This window comes from Daktulosphaira vitifoliae, unplaced genomic scaffold, assembly GCF_025091365.1.
Source record: "Daktulosphaira vitifoliae isolate Bord-2020 unplaced genomic scaffold, ASM2509136v1 Scaffold_1, whole genome shotgun sequence".
NCBI classification, from domain to species: Eukaryota; Metazoa; Arthropoda; class Insecta; order Hemiptera; family Phylloxeridae; genus Daktulosphaira; species Daktulosphaira vitifoliae.
The window spans coordinates 19,843,718-19,863,010 of record NW_026099572.1 but is presented as its reverse complement, the minus strand read 5'-3'; the positions used below and the strand labels follow the sequence as shown (position 1 = coordinate 19,863,010).

Below are 19,293 nucleotides of genomic sequence, written 5' to 3'. Positions count from 1 at the left end.
TAATAATAATAATAACCAAATAATTCTAAAAATTCAAATATGAAAAGGGTCTGAAGAAGCTATTCGAGCACTTGGCAGGTATAATGCATTTTAATAACTGATCCATTTCATTACAAAATGCAAGCAATGATGATAAATCATGGTCATTTAAGACATGAGCTTAAATTTATTCAGCACACAGTGCCAGACTCATATTTTTATTATAATATCCATCGATACGAATTAAATCTGTCCACGCGTACAAAATGTCCTTAAAAATGGAGGGGTGCGAGGGTCTTTTAAATGATATATAAACGCACAACAGTTAAGTTGAAGTCACATCGTCAATCAACCGTTTCAATCAGTTCTATCGAACATCATACAAAAAAAAAACTAAATAAAACAGCCCATTAAAATGAATGTAAGTACAAATGGACAATTTTTTAAATTTAGATAGGAAAATACCTTCTCAGTTTCCCATCGAAGCTAGTAATATTTGTATATATATATCATTAAATTAATTTGTAATATTATCTTTTCAGACGTTCATCATTTTGCCAATATTAGCAGCTGTCACGGCTTTAGCCATTGCAGAAGTCGTCGTACCAGCTCCAGCATACGCCACCACTTCAGTATCATCCCACGGACCATTAGCTTGGGCATACTTACAACCTTTTTATCAGTCGGCTCCAGTGGTAGCTGCCTACACAGTACCTGCAGCTAAAATTGCGGTACCCGCCGCTGCTGCCGTCGATGCCACACCCGCTAAAATTGTAAGTCCCACTTTTGAAGTTCCTACAACCAAGCTAGTAACTCCAATTGCTCAAGTCAAGACCTATACACCTACAGTAGTACCAGTCGCCAAATTTTTGCAAGTAGTGCCCGCCCAATTACAAAGCCAAGCCAACCCATCATACACTTTTGCCTACCATGTTCAAGACCAATTGACCGGAGATTCAAAGAGCCAAGAAGAAACTCGTCAAGGAAATTTCGTCAAAGGCAGATACTCTTTGGTAGAGCCAGACGGTTCCAGAAGAACTGTTGACTATACGGCTGATCCAACACACGGGTTCAATGCATTTGTACAGAAATCGGACGTACAAGCTGTTTTTGTGCCAACAGTCGCCTCATCGGACGACGTAGAAACCATCAAAGTAGATGCCGTTGAAGTGGAACCAGTCAGGTATGCGCCCGCGGGCACAAAACCGTTGAGAAATACTCTTGCTGTTCCCGAAACCAAAACCAAAACTGGTTACAGATAAACGGTTTTAAGTTCACAATATATATTATACGGTGTATTATCGATTGACATAATTTATAACATTTAGTTACTTATTTCATAACTTAAAGACAAAATGTATAAAAAAATTGTAATAAATGATATAATTTCAGAAGTACTATTTATTTATTCGACTAATTATACCTATACAGCTTGAGTTTTTTAAGTGAAAATATACATATTTAACTAAGGTAAAAATAAGAAAAAAAATGAATGGTGGATAACAAATTTTTAATCAGTATTTAAAAAAAAATATTAGCACTTTTTTACTAGGCCAGGAAAAGTAATGCGGTTTATAAATGTCGAGAGATAAAAATAAACAGACCCGAGCTTCACTTTCACTTACTATAATTAAGAGTTAGTAACTTCAAAATTCTGGTGCAAAAGTTGTTAACAACCAATCATATTATTATGTTTAAGTTAGTTAAAGATATATGTTTCCGTTTAAAAAACTTAAAAGTTATTTATTTATAGTTATTTAAATATTTCGAAGAAAAAGAGGAGAATAGGGCCAATTTTTTTTTAATTATAAAATATTTTATATTTTTTAAGATGTTGCGTTAATCAATCACCCTGTATGTTATTAGTTCAAATTCACCACAATAAATTTCTAAGCATCATTATAAAGTCTGACACAAACGATTGTAAAAGATTAACCTTATGACAGAGTAAATGGATCTCTAAATAACTTAACAAGTATCAAATAGACATCGCAAATGTCCAGGCGGTGACCCACTTATAAAATATTTAAATACTCTATCATACGTACAATACAACTAAATATAATTACTATGGGGTGCTAATATGTTAAATCTGACATCTGTAAACAAAAATCGAAGCAGCAAATACATCGAGTACTTTGTTGGTTGTAACTATAAAATGAGTTTGGCTCAATGAATCACCTCCATCGAAAACTGTTACTCAGAATCATAACCAGTCAAGATTTCTTTACTATATTCTTATTCAATCAAAATGTTTTCTTCTGCTTACCTCTCTAATATTTTAATGTATCCATTAGTTCTCGTCCTCATAACCTTTTAATATTGTAAAGTACCAAGGTTTATTAAACATTAATCTATCCCGTAGATATTATTTTTCTTTTGTAATCTAAAGGTTAGACCAAGCAACACACATAGATATTCCTTCATACATTTTTAAAATATTGATTTTAAATTCATGCCAGTATACCTTTCTAAATTTTTTTAGATTACAAGAGCTTAAAATTAGTCTTTTACTGAAAATTTATTAGCAAAAATTTTAAATAAAAGTTCGAAAAAAATTTCAAAATAAATAATTACATGTAAATTACTATGAATATACATTTAACTACTACTAAATATATTACTAACCTTGATTTCCATGGCCCTCTCTCGCCGCAAAGATATCCTTTTATTTGTTTCCACTTCGCTTTAACCAATAACCGCTGTGCTTTTCTTTGATTTTCGATTAAAAATATTCTGGATTCTTCTTCTTCCTTCTTAATTTTGTATGGTTCTACAATTGCATTCTAAAATATTTCAAAATATTAATAATCCATACACCTATTAGGAATTACCATTATATTTTTCTCTCTTAAACTAAAAGAAATCGCAGTTATGAAAAACACGAATTATAATTGTACGTTAAGATTAATTTGTTCTTAAAATACAAATTAAAAATTGTTTTTTAATTAACAAAAATATAAAATTTTTAACACCTTTCTGATTTAAATAAACTAGTTTCTTTATCTAGAAAGTGCGTAATGACTTTTTAAAATATTTGAAAGAGCAAAAATTAAAAATCATCTTGTCACAACAACCCAAATAAATAAATTGAATATAAATAAAAAGAAGGAAGTAGATTTATTTAATTACAATGAGACCTTAATGGAGTACTAATTCACAAGCCAATGCCTTTAAAGATCATGAATATTTTATACCTGAAACGCTTTACGGCTATCAGCTACAAGTCGGTTTCTGACGTCCAATGCATATTTGTACGATTCATAACACTCTGCCCAAAAAGTGTTCATAGATTCAGTAATTTCTGTATTCATTGATCTTCTGTATTCTTTGCAAAGCTCTGAAACCTGCACACAGATTACAGACAATTAGTTTTAAATATTACATTAATCATTTGAAGTACTTTCCATTTTACAGGTGTGACAAGATGTTGGTTTAATAAAGTATTACCTATTATGATTAGAATTTAAATCACATATTCTGGGGGTCAGAAGTAAACATGTAATTATCTAACGTGTCAGTTATAGCAGCAAGTGGTAAATTTCTCTGTAGGAATGAGGGTGTCGAAGTGAATGGATAACAATGTTATTTTTTGATCCATGTCATGTGAAACTGTTAACGCGAATTTATTACCTTCGAAAATATGCTTTACTTTTTTGTTCTTTAATTAAATATGATCATCGTAAACTATCAATACACAGTAAATTATTAGATTAAAAAGAAGATTTTTTTTTCAGTTCAATTGTGATCCAAAAAAAGAAAAAAGAGGAACGCATAGATTGGATGTCATTTTAAAATATAATTATTATTATTATCTTGGTCCAAGCACTTCTGGCCCAAATCGATGCAAGGTCCAGCTTTCTATTTATCAATGTGCATCACTTATTACACTCGAATAAAATCAAAGTTAAATCGTACCGCACAAAAAAAAAATAACAATGATTTCACTTTCCGAACCTTTCGTGACCCCTACATCGATAATGGTGGCTAGACACCGTGAGAAGTACTTAGTTATTGTTATGATTATATGCTACCGCTGCCACTGTAAATAGATTTTTTATACACAGTGAAAGGAAATCATCGACTTTTCAACATCGTCTGGCAGCCGAACATTATGCCAACCTGCATTTGACTGCATATTGATTATATCTGTCGTTAGTTTATTTCCGTACTTTGTAATACGTAAGTATGAATTATGACTTGGTACATTTTTAACTATAAGACAGACTATGGAGTGTAAACTATTTTTCTGATTTTATACATTTTATTAATGGAAAATGTAACCAAGGTGACTTTGTCATGTTGAAGACACATAATATTTGACACAAACTACAGAGAATATGATACGAAAATATTGGAACACTTTCGCTACAATCACATGTTACATCGGAACAATACAATTCGAATGAATGAAACGATATCATTCCTAAGGAAAAATTACAATCGTATCAAAAACATTAATAGACAATAGCACTTGGTAACACTATGGTTATTGAAAATGTATGAAAAATATTACGTACAAAAAAAATATATGTATGCAGAATATTTAAATAGCTAGTATCCATTCAGTCCAATATTTGTAAATGTATCAAAGTTTGCATGTACATTGTAATTCGTTTTGTTTTCAACTATCGTTCAAAAAATCAAATATTTTACGGTAAAATGCACCTACATTCGGATGATAAAGAGTCCTCCTGCTTGATAATAGCATAAATGATGTTACAAGATCATAATCACAAAATGATTAGATCTTTAATTAATATATTATGACCTACGAGTTCAAAACATGGACTTTTAATTTTTCATTTTACATTCAGTCATTAATTGTCTTGCGTAAAATATTACACACATCCGGCCAATGCTTACAGCTAATGTATAATATCTTATACGTTTTCCGCAAAACAAAGTATACATAAACACATTTTTAAAAACGAGTTTAAAATATTTAACTGTAACCGATATGCATTAAACGTTTAAATTTTAATGAGAAATAATTAATAGTAAGCTAAACGCCAGTTAACAGATGTATTTATATATAATCTTTAATCGTATGCTAATGGAAATGAACATATAAAAAACGGAGGTCAATGTCACAACTAGTGAGCAGTAGATAATAATTTACCAATGACTGGGTCACATTAAACTATCAAGATGGTTCGCTTTCACGACGTATTTTATAGTGATGAAAATAAAAATATTATTAACATTTAATTGGTGAAAAATAAGAATTTTAAGAAAAAACTTTATCTGTATAAAGAAAATTTTCAATAAGAAATCATATTTAAAACATGAGAATATTGTTGTTTTGATATTTAAAATCCATTAATCGTTTATCTATGTTAATACTTTATGAATAAACTAGCGTCACTAACACATGTTATTGATGTACTTACAAAAGTATAGTTTTACTTTTTATAATACTATGAAACTCGTATTTCTTAATCTATCGGATCGGTCAGTTGATCACATTAATAAGAATAAACATATATGGTATTTTTCAGGTACTTGGGGATGATGGTAAAGGTCTTACCGTCTACTACAAAACGTCTATTATACCTAAAACTAGATGTATAAAAATAATGAACTCTGTGGTCTTTATTTTTGCTATTTTAAATAGCAAAAATTAGAGATAGATGAAAATCACGTCGAGCGTCATCAAGTACTTAAACTAGAATATGTTGCAACAAATTGTACTAGTTTTTGCATTAATTTAAGATAAAAATGCAGTACTTTACTAAAATTGATAGTTAGGTAAAAAAAAAAACCCCGAAATGATTTTGTTAATACTTAGATTTATTATTTAAGTTTACACGAGAGCGCCATTTTTACAATAAAAAAGATTGAAAATACTAAATTAACGTCATAAATTATAATTTGTCGACTCAATTTTATATTGATAAAGAAGTACTAAAAAGTACGTACCCGGATCTCTTAAATTTCTTTTTTTATTACAATAAAAGCTATTAATTATTATTTATAATGACATAGAGCAAATATAAGCTATTAGAGACTACCTATTTTCGATTGAATATTACACATTTTAGAAATTATTGAAAGGCTTATATTTCTTGCAAATCAAATAAAGGGGGGCTATTTATATAGGAGAGCTATTTTATATAAGTACCTTTACAGTAAAAAGACATAAGATACGTCCTATCTAACGTAATGCCCTCCAACTACTATACTTCTTTAAAGTACAGTCATTAACGAGTTGATATTTAAAGTAATCGGATCGTAAGTTCAAGAAACCATATTCAAGGTATAAAATTGTATCTTGTGAATACCTCATGTATTCTCATGAATATTAAAAAATATATTTTACTTTTTTAATACGAGTTCAAGATCAATGAATTAATAATTTAAAACACTTGAAATATAACTACTAAGAGCTATAAACACAAAAGCATCATTCAAAAAAATTCGCTTACAGTTATATTAAAAAATTATAAATTTTTTAATCAAGATCTAAATGTTATTTTGATGACAGGAAAAATAAAAATACTATTTCTTCTACCGTAAATGCTACTTATTAGAGATAACATAGTAAAGTAAAAATAATGTGAATTATGTTTAAATTCAACGCGTAGGCTCGAAAGCAGAGATATAAAATTCAGTTAAACTAAGGATATTCTAAAATAATTATTTTAAGGAGATTTTAAATCGGAAAACTAGTCCGCAATCATAGCTCGCAAAATTTCGATGAGTCAACAAAAAGGCAATTATAATTGACTCATGAAACTTTCTTTCAATGAAAATGTTGTAGATGATACTATAGACATCCGCATGGATGTGTATCATTCATGGTCAGTTGCCTTTAATTAAGCAAAATTTTGTTTGGTGAGCTTATGAGATTAAGAGGGTTTAGAGATGTTTTTTTTGTAGAAGAAGTGGTAGTAGTAATATAAAGTAAGTGGGAAAGTAAGTTCCGGGTGTTTGAAATCCAAGCAAAAGAATGAAGACGTTCAACGAAAGATTCGGACCAGTAGTGGGCTCCAGAACGTCGTTGAATCAACAATCTCGTCTAGTGTGCGCGACGTGTTAAGTCTTTTTTACGACTATATTCGTATTTATATTGTGTGACTACTGATATATGCAACGAATTATTACTTTATTTTAACAACAAAATTAAACTTGGATTAATTCAACAACAAAATGAACATTACAATTGTGCAAGCAGTAAGTAAACAAAATAAAATGTTGGTATAACTGAACGTTTTTTATGAAAAAATAGCACAAGTCAATTGTTGATACTTTTTTATTATTCATCTAAATTGTAAGCAATTTTACGGCAGATTTATTTATATCACTATCACATGCGAATATTGTATTTCTATCAATATATTGCTATTTGAATTTAGTTAGTTACATATATTTATGAGGAAAATATTTTGTTTTTATGTATTTGAAAACTAGAGAAGAGTTACTTATGCCTTTTCCCATATAAAACGTTCAACTGTTTTAATTTTTGTTGATATTTTAAATGGATATAAGACTGAGAAATTCCTATCATAGCAGATATAACTGTCATTTACATGAACTTCATTTTTAAAAATACTGTTGTGAAATTAACTCAAAAATATTATAACATTTATTTGAATAATTTTGTACTGTTTTATTAAAATTAAAAATTAAAAATCGAAAATATACTATAAATTAGAAGTCAACTTCTTTTTATAAAGTACTTCTATCGTAAAAATAATATTTAAATTAAAGCGCAAAATCAAAAAAAAACTCCTAAAATTTTAAATTTAGCAAGCACAATTATAAATAAAAGAGAACTGATTATTACAATGAACAGATGACAATTTATACAAAATTATATTGTTTCATAAGTAGACACACAATGGACACAATAAAAACCGATAAAATCAGTTGCATATTATTTGACAGTCTAATAGGTACTCTAATTGCACCGTAAAAAGTATAATTGGGATAAAAGACCGATATATTCACAGCTTTTACTTGACTTTTCTTTATAAAACAATAAAATAAATAGAAATAGTAAATTTAAGTTGAAAGTTTAAAATAAATTGAAGGAAAACTTGGCGCATAAAGTTTTTAATCCACAAATACTTATTAGAACAGTTTTAAAACTATAGTTAAATAATAAAATATATGAATTAGTACATACGCCCAAAAAATGTAAAATTTACATAACAATGAAATTGTTTTATTTATATGAAATATGAATTTTAAATAATGGAAAACTACAATGCAACACTGACTTTTTTTAAAATAATAATAATAAAATTATTTTTAAGTTGATGTGATACAACTAATTATTCTTCGAATTATACCTTCAAACGTATAAACATTTATTTATAGTATTAATTAAATTTATTAACTGTTTTCTCTAGTTCTATTTTTTTAATTCCTCTACTGAACGCTTATTTGTCAACCTGAGAATAATTTTATTCCAATAATACAAAGCTTTGTTGGTCTTGATAATCACTTGAAAAAATATCTTTTAGCGAAATACAATAAATTGTATATCCGAACTGATTAAATTCAATTCAGTTGCATGCAATATAGTTCGTCGTATAAATACAACGAAATTAAAATACCCAAATGTTCAAAAATAATAAAGGAATAAAGGAAACACTTTTTTTTTATACATTTATCTAAAAGAACTAAATTTATGCAATATGAAAAAATGTGATCGCACTTATAAATCAAAGAAAAATACTTTTTAAAATTAAAAAAATATAAATCCTAAAATACAAATACAGATTTTCACTTTTTATACACGCGAAAAAATAAATTACCTACGCCATAGAGCGCTGTCATGAGAGTAATATTTTATGAGTACTTTCACGGTTTCCACCGACAGTCTATTAGCAATAATTAAATAAAACATTATTCATTTACCATACACAAAATTAATTAAGACCCATTAGTAGATATCAAAATTAATTTCTTTAACGAACCAGAACTTCAAAAAAATACTATTTTTTTAAACAGCAAATATCATTTCTATATTAAAAAATTACACACCTGAGCAAGAATTTTATACATTTATGCAAATAATTATTAAGTTATTAATGAATGAAATGATTGTAATTAATTTTTACAATCACACATTAAAAACAATTAAAAAAAGAAAATAACTTGTGTTATTAATATACCTTAACTTATAAAAATCAAACAAAATATTTTATTTTTACTAATTATATTTTATCAAAATATAATTAAAATACTTAAATAATTAAAACTTAGTTGTTCTATAAAATGTCATAAAATTTTAATTAAGAAAACTTATATGTTTGATGAAACTGAAGAAAGATATAAATATTAAATTCCTGTTAATTAAACAATAGGAGCACTTAGATACATACTAATAAAAAATCATTATTAGGTATCTATGTTCAGAAAAAGTGGTCCAGAAAGACAATTATGGTCCGACTCCTCCCCTATATCGAAAATAATTATATATTAATGATAATTTTTACTCCGATTTGGACGAGACACTTAATATTTTATTTTATATAATCTTTTCCCGCAAATAAGTCCTGAGCATTCCACTAGAATTAATGATAAAATGTACATTAAACCTCCTTTTAAAAAGGTTAAATAAAAAATCATTACAATAATCAAAATAAATATAAACCAATGGCTTATTAATAAAACTATAAATATGTAACATAAACATTTATCTCAAATACAATCGTCAACACGTGGTACGTTTAATGAAGGCGTAGTAAAGAACTGGATATTCTAATAAAAGAAATTTTTGTCTGTTTGAGTTTCGGTTATTATGATTTTATAATACGTTTTACAAGGTTGTTAATAATGAAATAAATGAACATATTATTATTACTACTCCACATGTATAACAGAATAATGCAACATAACAAAGATATCAGTGAAAGTAAAGATAGTTACTATTTTCTTCACGTATCAATTAGTATAAATTGTTATTTAATTTCAGGGGGTCATTTAGAGAAGAGCAACTTGGGTATTTGCTCCGTCTAAATTTTCAGTATGTATTAAAACACATATAAATAAAACACAATTTTAGCAGGACTAAATTAGTCACAATTTCTACTTTTGAATAGAAAAAAATTGATAAAAATGTTTTTGAGGTTGTTAAATTACAATTTTTTCAATATCACCCCTTTTAGGAGAGGTTATAGGTTTTATTTATTTTAGACAATTTTTGGTATAATATTACAAATACATATTTTTTTTATTAAATAATTGTTTTTATCATTATAAAACTCCATCCTTCAAACTAACATAAACGTTAAAAACTATATTTTATTTATATTAAAATTGTAAAAAAAAAGAATTCTTATAAACATTTTTTGAAAATATTTTTGTTATATATAAGATTAGTTCTGTGATTATATTGTGAAGATAAATCGCAAGCGTAGCATGTGTTCAAAAATTTGCCCTAGTCTATTATAATCTGAAATGACGCACCTGTTTAATTTATTTACATTATTTAATTTTCCCTAAGCACCAACAAACTATTTTAATTGATGTATATTCACATATTTATACACATTTAAAAAAACTTTGCAATTTCCATTTAATTAAAATTATTTGACAAAACACTTTAAGCTTTGTGCGAAAAACTAAAATTTAGTCTAATAACCGTTTGAAAATCGTTCATAAGTATTTTAACAATTATGAGTGCAAAGTAGTTTTTTTAATGAATAAGAATTTCATCAACAGTTAAAACTTGCTAACGTACCTTAAAAATATAAAGAAAAACTTCGTATAACTGATAACTTCCTAATGAATTTTCTCACAAAATGTTATATTAGCATTACTGACGTAACAATAGTAATACAATTATTTTATTATTTCGACCAAAAGATAATATTAATCTGAAATAGATTAATTATATTTTTTACGCGATACTACTGCAAGTAAGAACAATTTTTAATTTATAAAATATATAAAATGATCCCTGCTGGTGACAGCCAATTAGAATGATATTTAAGTTTATATTCTATTAAAAATAAGAGTTAGGGTCAAAACATAGGTCAAACAATCGATGCCAGTGGATGAAGGTCAACACAGCAGTATCGAAATGAACTACGTAGTGGTCAGAAATGTTGCTCTATACATCCGGTATATCCATAATAGTTACCTCAAACTACATAGATCTAGTATAAATCCAGTTTCATAAACAATAAAGTACATTTATTTCCAATCCCAAAATCGTTATTTCTAAATTTTGTAGTTCAAAAGAGCGTTCAAGAAAAATTATTCAATTGAAATCTCAAAATTTTCACTTATTAAACCTAAACATTTATTTTCAATTAAGGAAGAGAGATCAAAGAGTCGTCTCATTTAAATACGTGCTAAATATTAAACTGTAATCTACTATATTTTTATTTTACTCTGAATTTATATTACATTACGGTCATTCTTAACGCTTAAATAAATTAAATTAAACGTTAATCATATAAAACTGAATATTATTATTGAACATATATGTAATATATGTATTTAAAGCAATTTTTTAACACCTAGATATGAAAAATAAATAATTAAATTTTAACTTTTTTCAGGACAATTTTTATAGAATAAACTGCTAAATTTAAAAATTTCTAAAACACTAATGAAATTTGTTCATCACGATTCACAACTGTAGATATTATGACTAAAAATTCAACACTATTTTACCTAAGTGCATTATGATTGAAAACTATCCGAAACTCTAAGTTGTTATAAAAAAAGACATTTTAGAGTAATTAATCTTACTTGTAACTGAATGAAAGCCTTATTTATCAATAAAAGTTTACATTTAAATGTATAAAATACATTTTTTATGCTTATATATTTTTTAAATGTTAATAAAATAATTTGATCAATTGAGGCTAATATTATTTAACATTTCGTTTCATCAAACTTCAATAAAAATGATATTTTTTAAAATATTGACCCTATATTGTAGGAGAAATGGGATAAAAAAATCTATTTATTCGGATTACTCAAAAAAAAAAATTATTTTATAAATTTAAATCTCAATTAATATGTATAACACATTAACAAGTTAAACATGCATAAAACTATGAAAAAATTCTTTTTTTTTTTTTAGGTATGTTTTCTGCTTGCTCTAACAAATACTTTAAGGGCTGATAATTCAGTTAGAATAAGACGAGAACCACCTTCAAATTATGGTCTGCCATCAAAACCAAAAACTTCGTATGGACCACCAGTATCTTCCTACGGTCCTCCTAGAGTACATTCCAAACCTAAGCCATCATATGGGCCACCAAAACAATCTTATGGACCACCAAAGCATAAATATGGGCCCCCACCAAAATCTAAATATGGACCCCCAAAACCAGTATATGGGCCACCAAAACCAGTATATGGTCCACCATCTAAACCAAAACCAGTTTATGGCCCCCCTTCCCCTTCGTACGGTACACATTCTCAACTTAATCCAACTTCATATGGTTCAACGTCATTAAAATCATTTCCATCTTTAACATATGATTCTTTATCAAAACCTTCTTCAACTTATGGAGCACCATCTTCTTCTTACGGCGCACCATCTCCACCATCATCATCATATGGAGCACCATCTATACCATCTTCTTCTTATGGCGCACCATCATCATCATATGGAGCACCATCTATATCATCTTCTTCTTACAACGCACCATCATCATCATATGGTGCTCCAACTTTGCCATCGTCATCTTACAACGCACCATCTTCTTCTTACGGCGCACCATCTCCACCATCATCATCATATGGAACACCATCTATACCATCTTCTTATGGCGCACCATCATCATCATATGGAGCACCATCTATATCATCTTCTTCTTACAACGCACCATCATCATCATATGGTGCTCCAACTTTGCCATCGTCATCTTACAACGCACCATCTTCTTCTTACGGCGCACCATCTCCACCATCATCATCATATGGAACACCATCTATACCATCTTCTTATGGCGCACCATCATCATCATATGGAGCACCATCTATATCATCTTCTTCTTACAACGCACCATCATCATCATATGGTGCTCCAACTTTGCCATCGTCATCTTACAACGCACCATCTTCTTCTTACGGCGCACCATCTCCACCATCATCATCATATGGAACACCATCTATACCATCTTCTTATGGCGCACCATCATCATCATATGGAGCACCATCTATATCATCTTCTTCTTACAACGCACCATCATCATCATATGGTGCTCCAACTTTGCCATCGTCATCTTACAACGCACCATCTTCTTCTTACGGCGCACCATCTCCACCATCATCATCATATGGAACACCATCTATACCATCTTCTTATGGCGCACCATCATCATCATATGGAGCACCATCTATATCATCTTCTTCTTACAACGCACCATCATCATCATATGGTGCTCCAACTTTGCCATCGTCATCTTACAACGCACCATCTTCTTCTTACGGCGCACCATCTCCACCATCATCATCATATGGAACACCATCTATACCATCTTCTTATGGCGCACCATCATCATCATATGGAGCACCATCTATATCATCTTCTTCTTACAACGCACCATCATCATCATATGGTGCTCCAACTTTGCCATCGTCATCTTACAACGCACCATCTTCTTCTTACGGCGCACCATCTCCACCATCATCATCATATGGAACACCATCTATACCATCTTCTTCTTACGGTGCACCATCACTGCCATCATCATCATATGGTGCTCCAACTTTGCCATCGTCATCTTACGGTGCACCATCGCCACCATCATCATCATATAGTACTTCATCTTTGCCATCGTCTTCTTACAGCGCACCATCGCTGCCATCATCATCATATGGTACTCCAACTTTGTCATCTTCTTCTTACAGCGCACCATCTTTGCCGTCACCTTCTTACGGTGCACAATCTTCTTATAGTACGCCATCTCAACCTTCATCATCATATGGTGCACCATCTTCTTCTTATGGTACACCATCTCAACCTTCGTCGTCATATGGTGCACCACCAGCTACATCATACGGAGTGCCATCAAATAGTCTTTCATCGTCTCCATCATCTTCTTATGGAACACCATCATCAAGTTCGTATAGTTCTTATGCATCGGTAAATAATAATGGGAATGCAGATTTAACTTCATTTAACTTAGGTAATATTTTTGGTTCCAATACACAATTCAGTGCACCTATGCCATCAATTACCTATGAATTACCATCATCAAATAAAGATACTTCAAGAGTAACATCAGTGACATATGGTTCTATTAAGGATGGAAATAGCATTCAAGGTTCTTACAGTACTTTATCTAATTCTGTGGCATTTCCAGACTCTAATTCTCAATTAACAGTTGTAAATTCTTATGGAGAACCAGCTGTTAAAACTGGTCTAAGTCAAACAGCAACACTGTCTTTCAATATTCCTCAGTCACAATTCAATACTTTAAACTCAGATTATCAATCAATGTCAGGAAATGATTTACAAAGACGCTTAAAAGATTCATCAGAAGTTATTGAAGGAACACCAACAAATTTAGATGAAAAAAATAAAATTAATAGTAAAAAAGTTGTTATTAATGATAAGCTAAATGCATACTTAAAATACATTTCTAAAACAACTCAAAATCCTAATACTAGATTTCAAGCTCCAACTAAAACATACAGCTTTAACTATGAAGAATCTCCTTCACAAGTTAACGAAAATTTAGGTTTAAAATCAGATAATATTCCACTTAATCATAAAAACAATGAACAACAAGAATACAACACAAACATTCAAAATTTTTCAGATAATCAGTGGAAAATAGTCGAACATTTAAGATAAGTCTATTATAATAAGTTTTGACATGAACAATATAACAATATTTGTAAATATATTAATATTTTTATTTTAAGCTTATTATTGTATAGAAATATGCAGAATTGAACCAAATATTTATATAAGTTGTTTTTACATTATTTAAGTGTAAAAACTATACTCTTTTGAAATCTTTAGTATTAAAATTTAAAATTTTTAAGTTGCCAATGTATATGCGCAATTGATTAAATTTAAATTTACTCTAGATATTTCAAATAACTAGGCTTTTTGAATGGATTCACATCACTTTGGTCACAAAACTAAAGATTTATAATACATAAGCTCATGTAATAAAAGCACACTTTTTGAAAATAAATTTTAAAAACGTGTGTTTTTTTTTCGTTGCATTAAAATGTAAAATACTATATGAAGTACATTTTATATACACTAAGATAATACTTCATTTAATTTAATTAATCTTAAGTATTATATATAAATAATAATCATGTGTTATTTTTAAATACACAATAATGTAACAAATTGTTTTTTATAATGTTGATGTACATTAAAATCAAATAAATTGTAATTATGAGTGAATGTGACTATTAATTAAATTTTATCTTCAATGCATTGTGAATCATAAATTATTTTTTATTCATACTAATATAATTCAATCAAATTTAGCATCAAAATACAGTATTTTATAAGCTGATAAAAATGAAAATTCTAAAAAAAAAAAATGTTAATTATTTTTTGTTATGTTTTAGAGTGTTATTTTATAACATATATCAAGTAATTATGATTTAACAAATTAATTTCTTATATTCTTGTAAAAAAAAAAATCTGCAGGATATCATATTATAGTATACATAAAAGTTTATATTATAAACTATTTGAAAAGAAAATGTTAGAGATAAATGATACATTTAGATACTTTAAATTTAGATATTTAAAAATCTAAATGTTTTACAAAATAATTTGATAAGAATGTATACCAATGTACCATTTTAAAATGTTTTATATTTTTTTACCTTATTTTCTATAAATGTTATCCATTCACTAGTTTTGCAGTATGTAAAAAATCTATCATAAAACTGACCACTATACAAAACTTCTGTCAAATAAGGTAATTCAGTAGTTGAAATATTAAGTGGTTCTGACAACTTAGTAATCAATGTTTTTATTAGAGGTAAAATAAAAGAATACCGCTCTAAATTTTCATCTAAAATACATTACAAAAGTTATTTATGTTATTTTATTGATTATTACAGATTATACCTAGTAATGATTTTTGTAAAATTGTATTAACTGATCGTAACAAGTAACATTCAATTTCAACAACACTTTTGTTATTTGTCTGTAAAATAGTGTGCAATTTCACTGTTGCCATAGCACAAATATCCATATTACTACTCGATGAACAACTTAACAAGATACCTAAATAAATAAACTATACAAAATTATTTAAACAATTTTAAGTAACAAGTAAACAACTAATAAATTACTACCAAATAAGATTTAAAAAATTAAAAATTTTAAAACTTTAATTAGTTATATTATATTGTTTAATTATATTATAAGAAATTTCAGCAAACAAATATTTTTTCCACCATAATTTAGTATATATCTATAGTAAAAAGAGAATTAATCATCACTAAATTTTTGATGTTTTAGAAGTTTTCAAGTTATCAACTAATTTTTAAGAAAACATAAAAGGTTATTTTTATAGTAATTATTAAATATTTCTTAAAATTATTTATTCATTTTTTTATTTTTATTATACTATTATCACCATAGCCTTTAATCTAAGTATTTGAGATCGGTTATGCCTTAAAAATTTTATGGAATTTTACACTGACTGTCTATCTTACACAACCTCATTATGGCTTAGGACACCAATATTGTCTATATTCACTGTTAAAGTTCCTGTATGGTCACCCATATGAGAACCAACAACAAACAACATAGTTGAACATCAGCACTATGGTGACAACTGAATAGTCTACTACTTCACACCAAACCTCCACTTTCATTTTCAGTATACAAATTTTTATTTTAGTATCAGAAATGCTGAGAGATTTAAAAATATTTAAAAGTACTTTAAATAGTCCTTATCCATAAATGATTATAGAATAATTCATGTAATTCATAATAATACCTTAATATTTCTTATTTTTGAATATACTAAATCATTAAAAATAAATTTTCTAACCATAAACTTTCATAACTATATCTTTGCTATTTTGTTCTTGATCATCACTAAATACAGCCAATGATTCTATTAACTTTATACATCCGTCCAGTAATTTTACAGAGCACTTTTTATCAAAATTTGGACTTGGATCTAAAACTACTAAATCATACACTAATCCAAATAATTGACTTATATTTTCAGTTTTGGCATGGTCACATTCAAGAGTAGATCCAGAATCATAAAAATCGCTTAAAACAGCTTCAACAGCTTTTTCTAAAATATGAAGTTTCAGTTCCAAATGCGAACAATACAACATATTATTTAAACTTATCATATTAATACAAGCCATAACTTGTCCTCGTTCCTATAATAAAAATTGGATTATTATTATTTTTTTTAATTTAATAGTTAAATTATTTTTTTAGTTATTCTGTTAATCATTACTAACTTTCCAACAATTATTATTATGAATATTAACACCACGCCACATCACAACAAAAAGAATATTTTCAACAAATGAGCACAAATCTTTTTCTTTGTTATCTGACTTATTATTTGTTAACTCTTGCCATGGACTAATAAAAAACATAAATTCAAAAATTAAATTGAATTTTTTTTTATAATTAAATATTTATTTTTGTTTTGATATAATTTTTAAAAAATACACAGATTATAACCAAAAAATCTAGTTTATACTTCAATAAAAAAAAAAAAAATTAAAAAACTATTTGATTTTGAAAATACATAATTACATTCTTCCCATTTATTTCAAATGTGTATAACAAAGTATTTTATTAAGACAAAAATCATAAATATTTAACTAGATAATAATTTAAATAAAATAATTTAAGCCAAATAATTATTTACCTAACATTATCAAAATCATCTTGTACTTTGTTATCAATGTCTTCAAAAACAGTTAATACATTATCTGACATAGCTATTCCTGAACTTATTGAATTATTATCAAGCGCTATTGATGATTTTATAGATGAAATATCTTCTAGACTACTAGACATTGATCTAAAAACATAACATATATAAAATATACAGAGTGATTTATTAAAGAACTTTTAGAGTTATTAAAATTTTTAGTATAAGGGATGAGAGGTACAAAAAATAAAAGAATTATCTGTATGTTGTAGTAAAATTTGAGCGTTGCTAAACACTACTCTACTTCTTACCTTTTTTTAATTTTATAATGTTAATATCTTTAAAAGTAATATTACAAAAATACCGACCTAAATTTTATTTAGATCATTCTCCATTTAACTGTACAAAAATAATAATAGGTTCTCATTTAACTTTCAAAGTTACCCCTAAAATCAACCCATAGAAATCATTTTTTTACAATAAACTAGATATTTACTATTGTTCTAATAAATAAATCAAAATTAACTCTATACATTATTGTGAAAAATGATTACTTAACCAAAAATTAAGGGACAGTGTTCTTAATAAATTGCTCTGTATATACATTGAATTTTTGATTTGCATTACTATTAATAGATAAAAAAAATAGTAAATTGCTATTATTTTTATTAATAAATACTGTTAAATTAATAATCATAATTTAAACATAATTAGTTTGTTAATATTTATAATAACCTGACTAAAATATCTAAATAACTAAATATCTTAAATAACTTGATTTTAAAATCCCTGATTTTTGTTTTTAAACCATGTAACTTTAGAGCTACTTTAACTAGAGTTATAAATACTAAGAGGTTTATCATTGTAACAATCAATTCTATTCCAAAAAAAATACTTAATAATTCAATTTAAAAAAAAAAAGTTATTTGTGAATATGTTTCTCTGATCCTAAACCAGTATTATTATTAAAAATTTGTAAACATAGTAACTATGATTTTTGTAGGGACAACTATTTCCGACAAAAATATACGAATAACACAGTTGTTTCATCTCAGAGGTCTCCCCCACTCTACAATTCCTCTAGAATCATCTACTTAAACTATTTTGTTTTGTAACTTTTATTTTATATTTCATTAAATTATAAGTTTACAAAAAATAAAAAATAAAAATAAAGTAATAATCACTTTTGAATAATTTATTAAGGACATACAAAATAAATCTTATTACCAAAAATAATTAATCACAGTTTACTCTAAAAACTAATGTCTACAAATAGATATTATACCTAATTACCTGTTGCTAATGCTATAGGTATCTGCTTCAAGACCCAGTTCAACTAGTAATTGTTTAGTCATTAGCTGAACTTTATCTTCATAAATTATATTTCTATCAGATGGTGGTGAATACATAGCATACTTTTTTAGTCGTTCTTTAGCATTTTCCCCAATTTCCTAAGGGAGAATATTTCAGTTCATATAATATTAAATCATACAAA

The 19,293-nt window shown here is 27.4% G+C and overlaps 3 protein-coding genes across 12 annotated transcripts in view; 2 read left to right on the top strand and 1 right to left on the bottom strand.

The window, feature by feature from the left end:
* The window catches only part of LOC126896498 (neurobeachin-like protein 2), a 111,089-nt gene that overhangs the window by 73,299 nt on the left and 18,497 nt on the right, over positions 1–19,293 (bottom strand). Inside the window, exons 26-33 of the mRNA XM_050669329.1 lie at positions 19,092–19,249; positions 17,793–17,948; positions 17,374–17,500; positions 16,944–17,289; positions 16,010–16,168; positions 15,763–15,953; positions 3,177–3,326; positions 2,608–2,765 (exon numbers count right to left, since the gene is read on the bottom strand). Of these exons, the coding sequence (XP_050525286.1) occupies positions 2,608–2,765; positions 3,177–3,326; positions 15,763–15,953; positions 16,010–16,168; positions 16,944–17,289; positions 17,374–17,500; positions 17,793–17,948; positions 19,092–19,249 (1,445 nt within the window). The remainder of the gene's footprint in view (positions 1–2,607; positions 2,766–3,176; positions 3,327–15,762; positions 15,954–16,009; positions 16,169–16,943; positions 17,290–17,373; positions 17,501–17,792; positions 17,949–19,091; positions 19,250–19,293) is intronic.
* Positions 247–1,373, top strand: LOC126896531 (cuticle protein 21-like). Its single transcript, XM_050669427.1, has 2 exons — positions 247–400; positions 522–1,373. The coding sequence occupies exons 1-2, from the start codon at positions 395–397 to the stop codon at positions 1,239–1,241; spliced, it is 726 nt and encodes a 241-aa protein (XP_050525384.1). The 5' UTR covers positions 247–394; the 3' UTR covers positions 1,242–1,373.
* Positions 6,949–15,341, top strand: LOC126896502 (sialidase-like). 10 transcript variants are annotated; one of them, XM_050669342.1, is made up of 3 exons: positions 6,949–7,155; positions 12,032–12,716; positions 12,894–15,341. In XM_050669342.1, the coding sequence occupies exons 1-3, from the start codon at positions 7,132–7,134 to the stop codon at positions 14,756–14,758; spliced, it is 2,574 nt and encodes an 857-aa protein (XP_050525299.1). In that variant the 5' UTR covers positions 6,949–7,131; the 3' UTR covers positions 14,759–15,341. The 10 variants fall into 10 exon arrangements, with proteins under 10 accessions (XP_050525299.1, XP_050525301.1, XP_050525300.1 ...); XM_050669344.1 differs by having other exon boundaries at positions 12,032–12,896; positions 13,074–15,341; XM_050669343.1 differs by having other exon boundaries at positions 12,032–13,076; positions 13,254–15,341.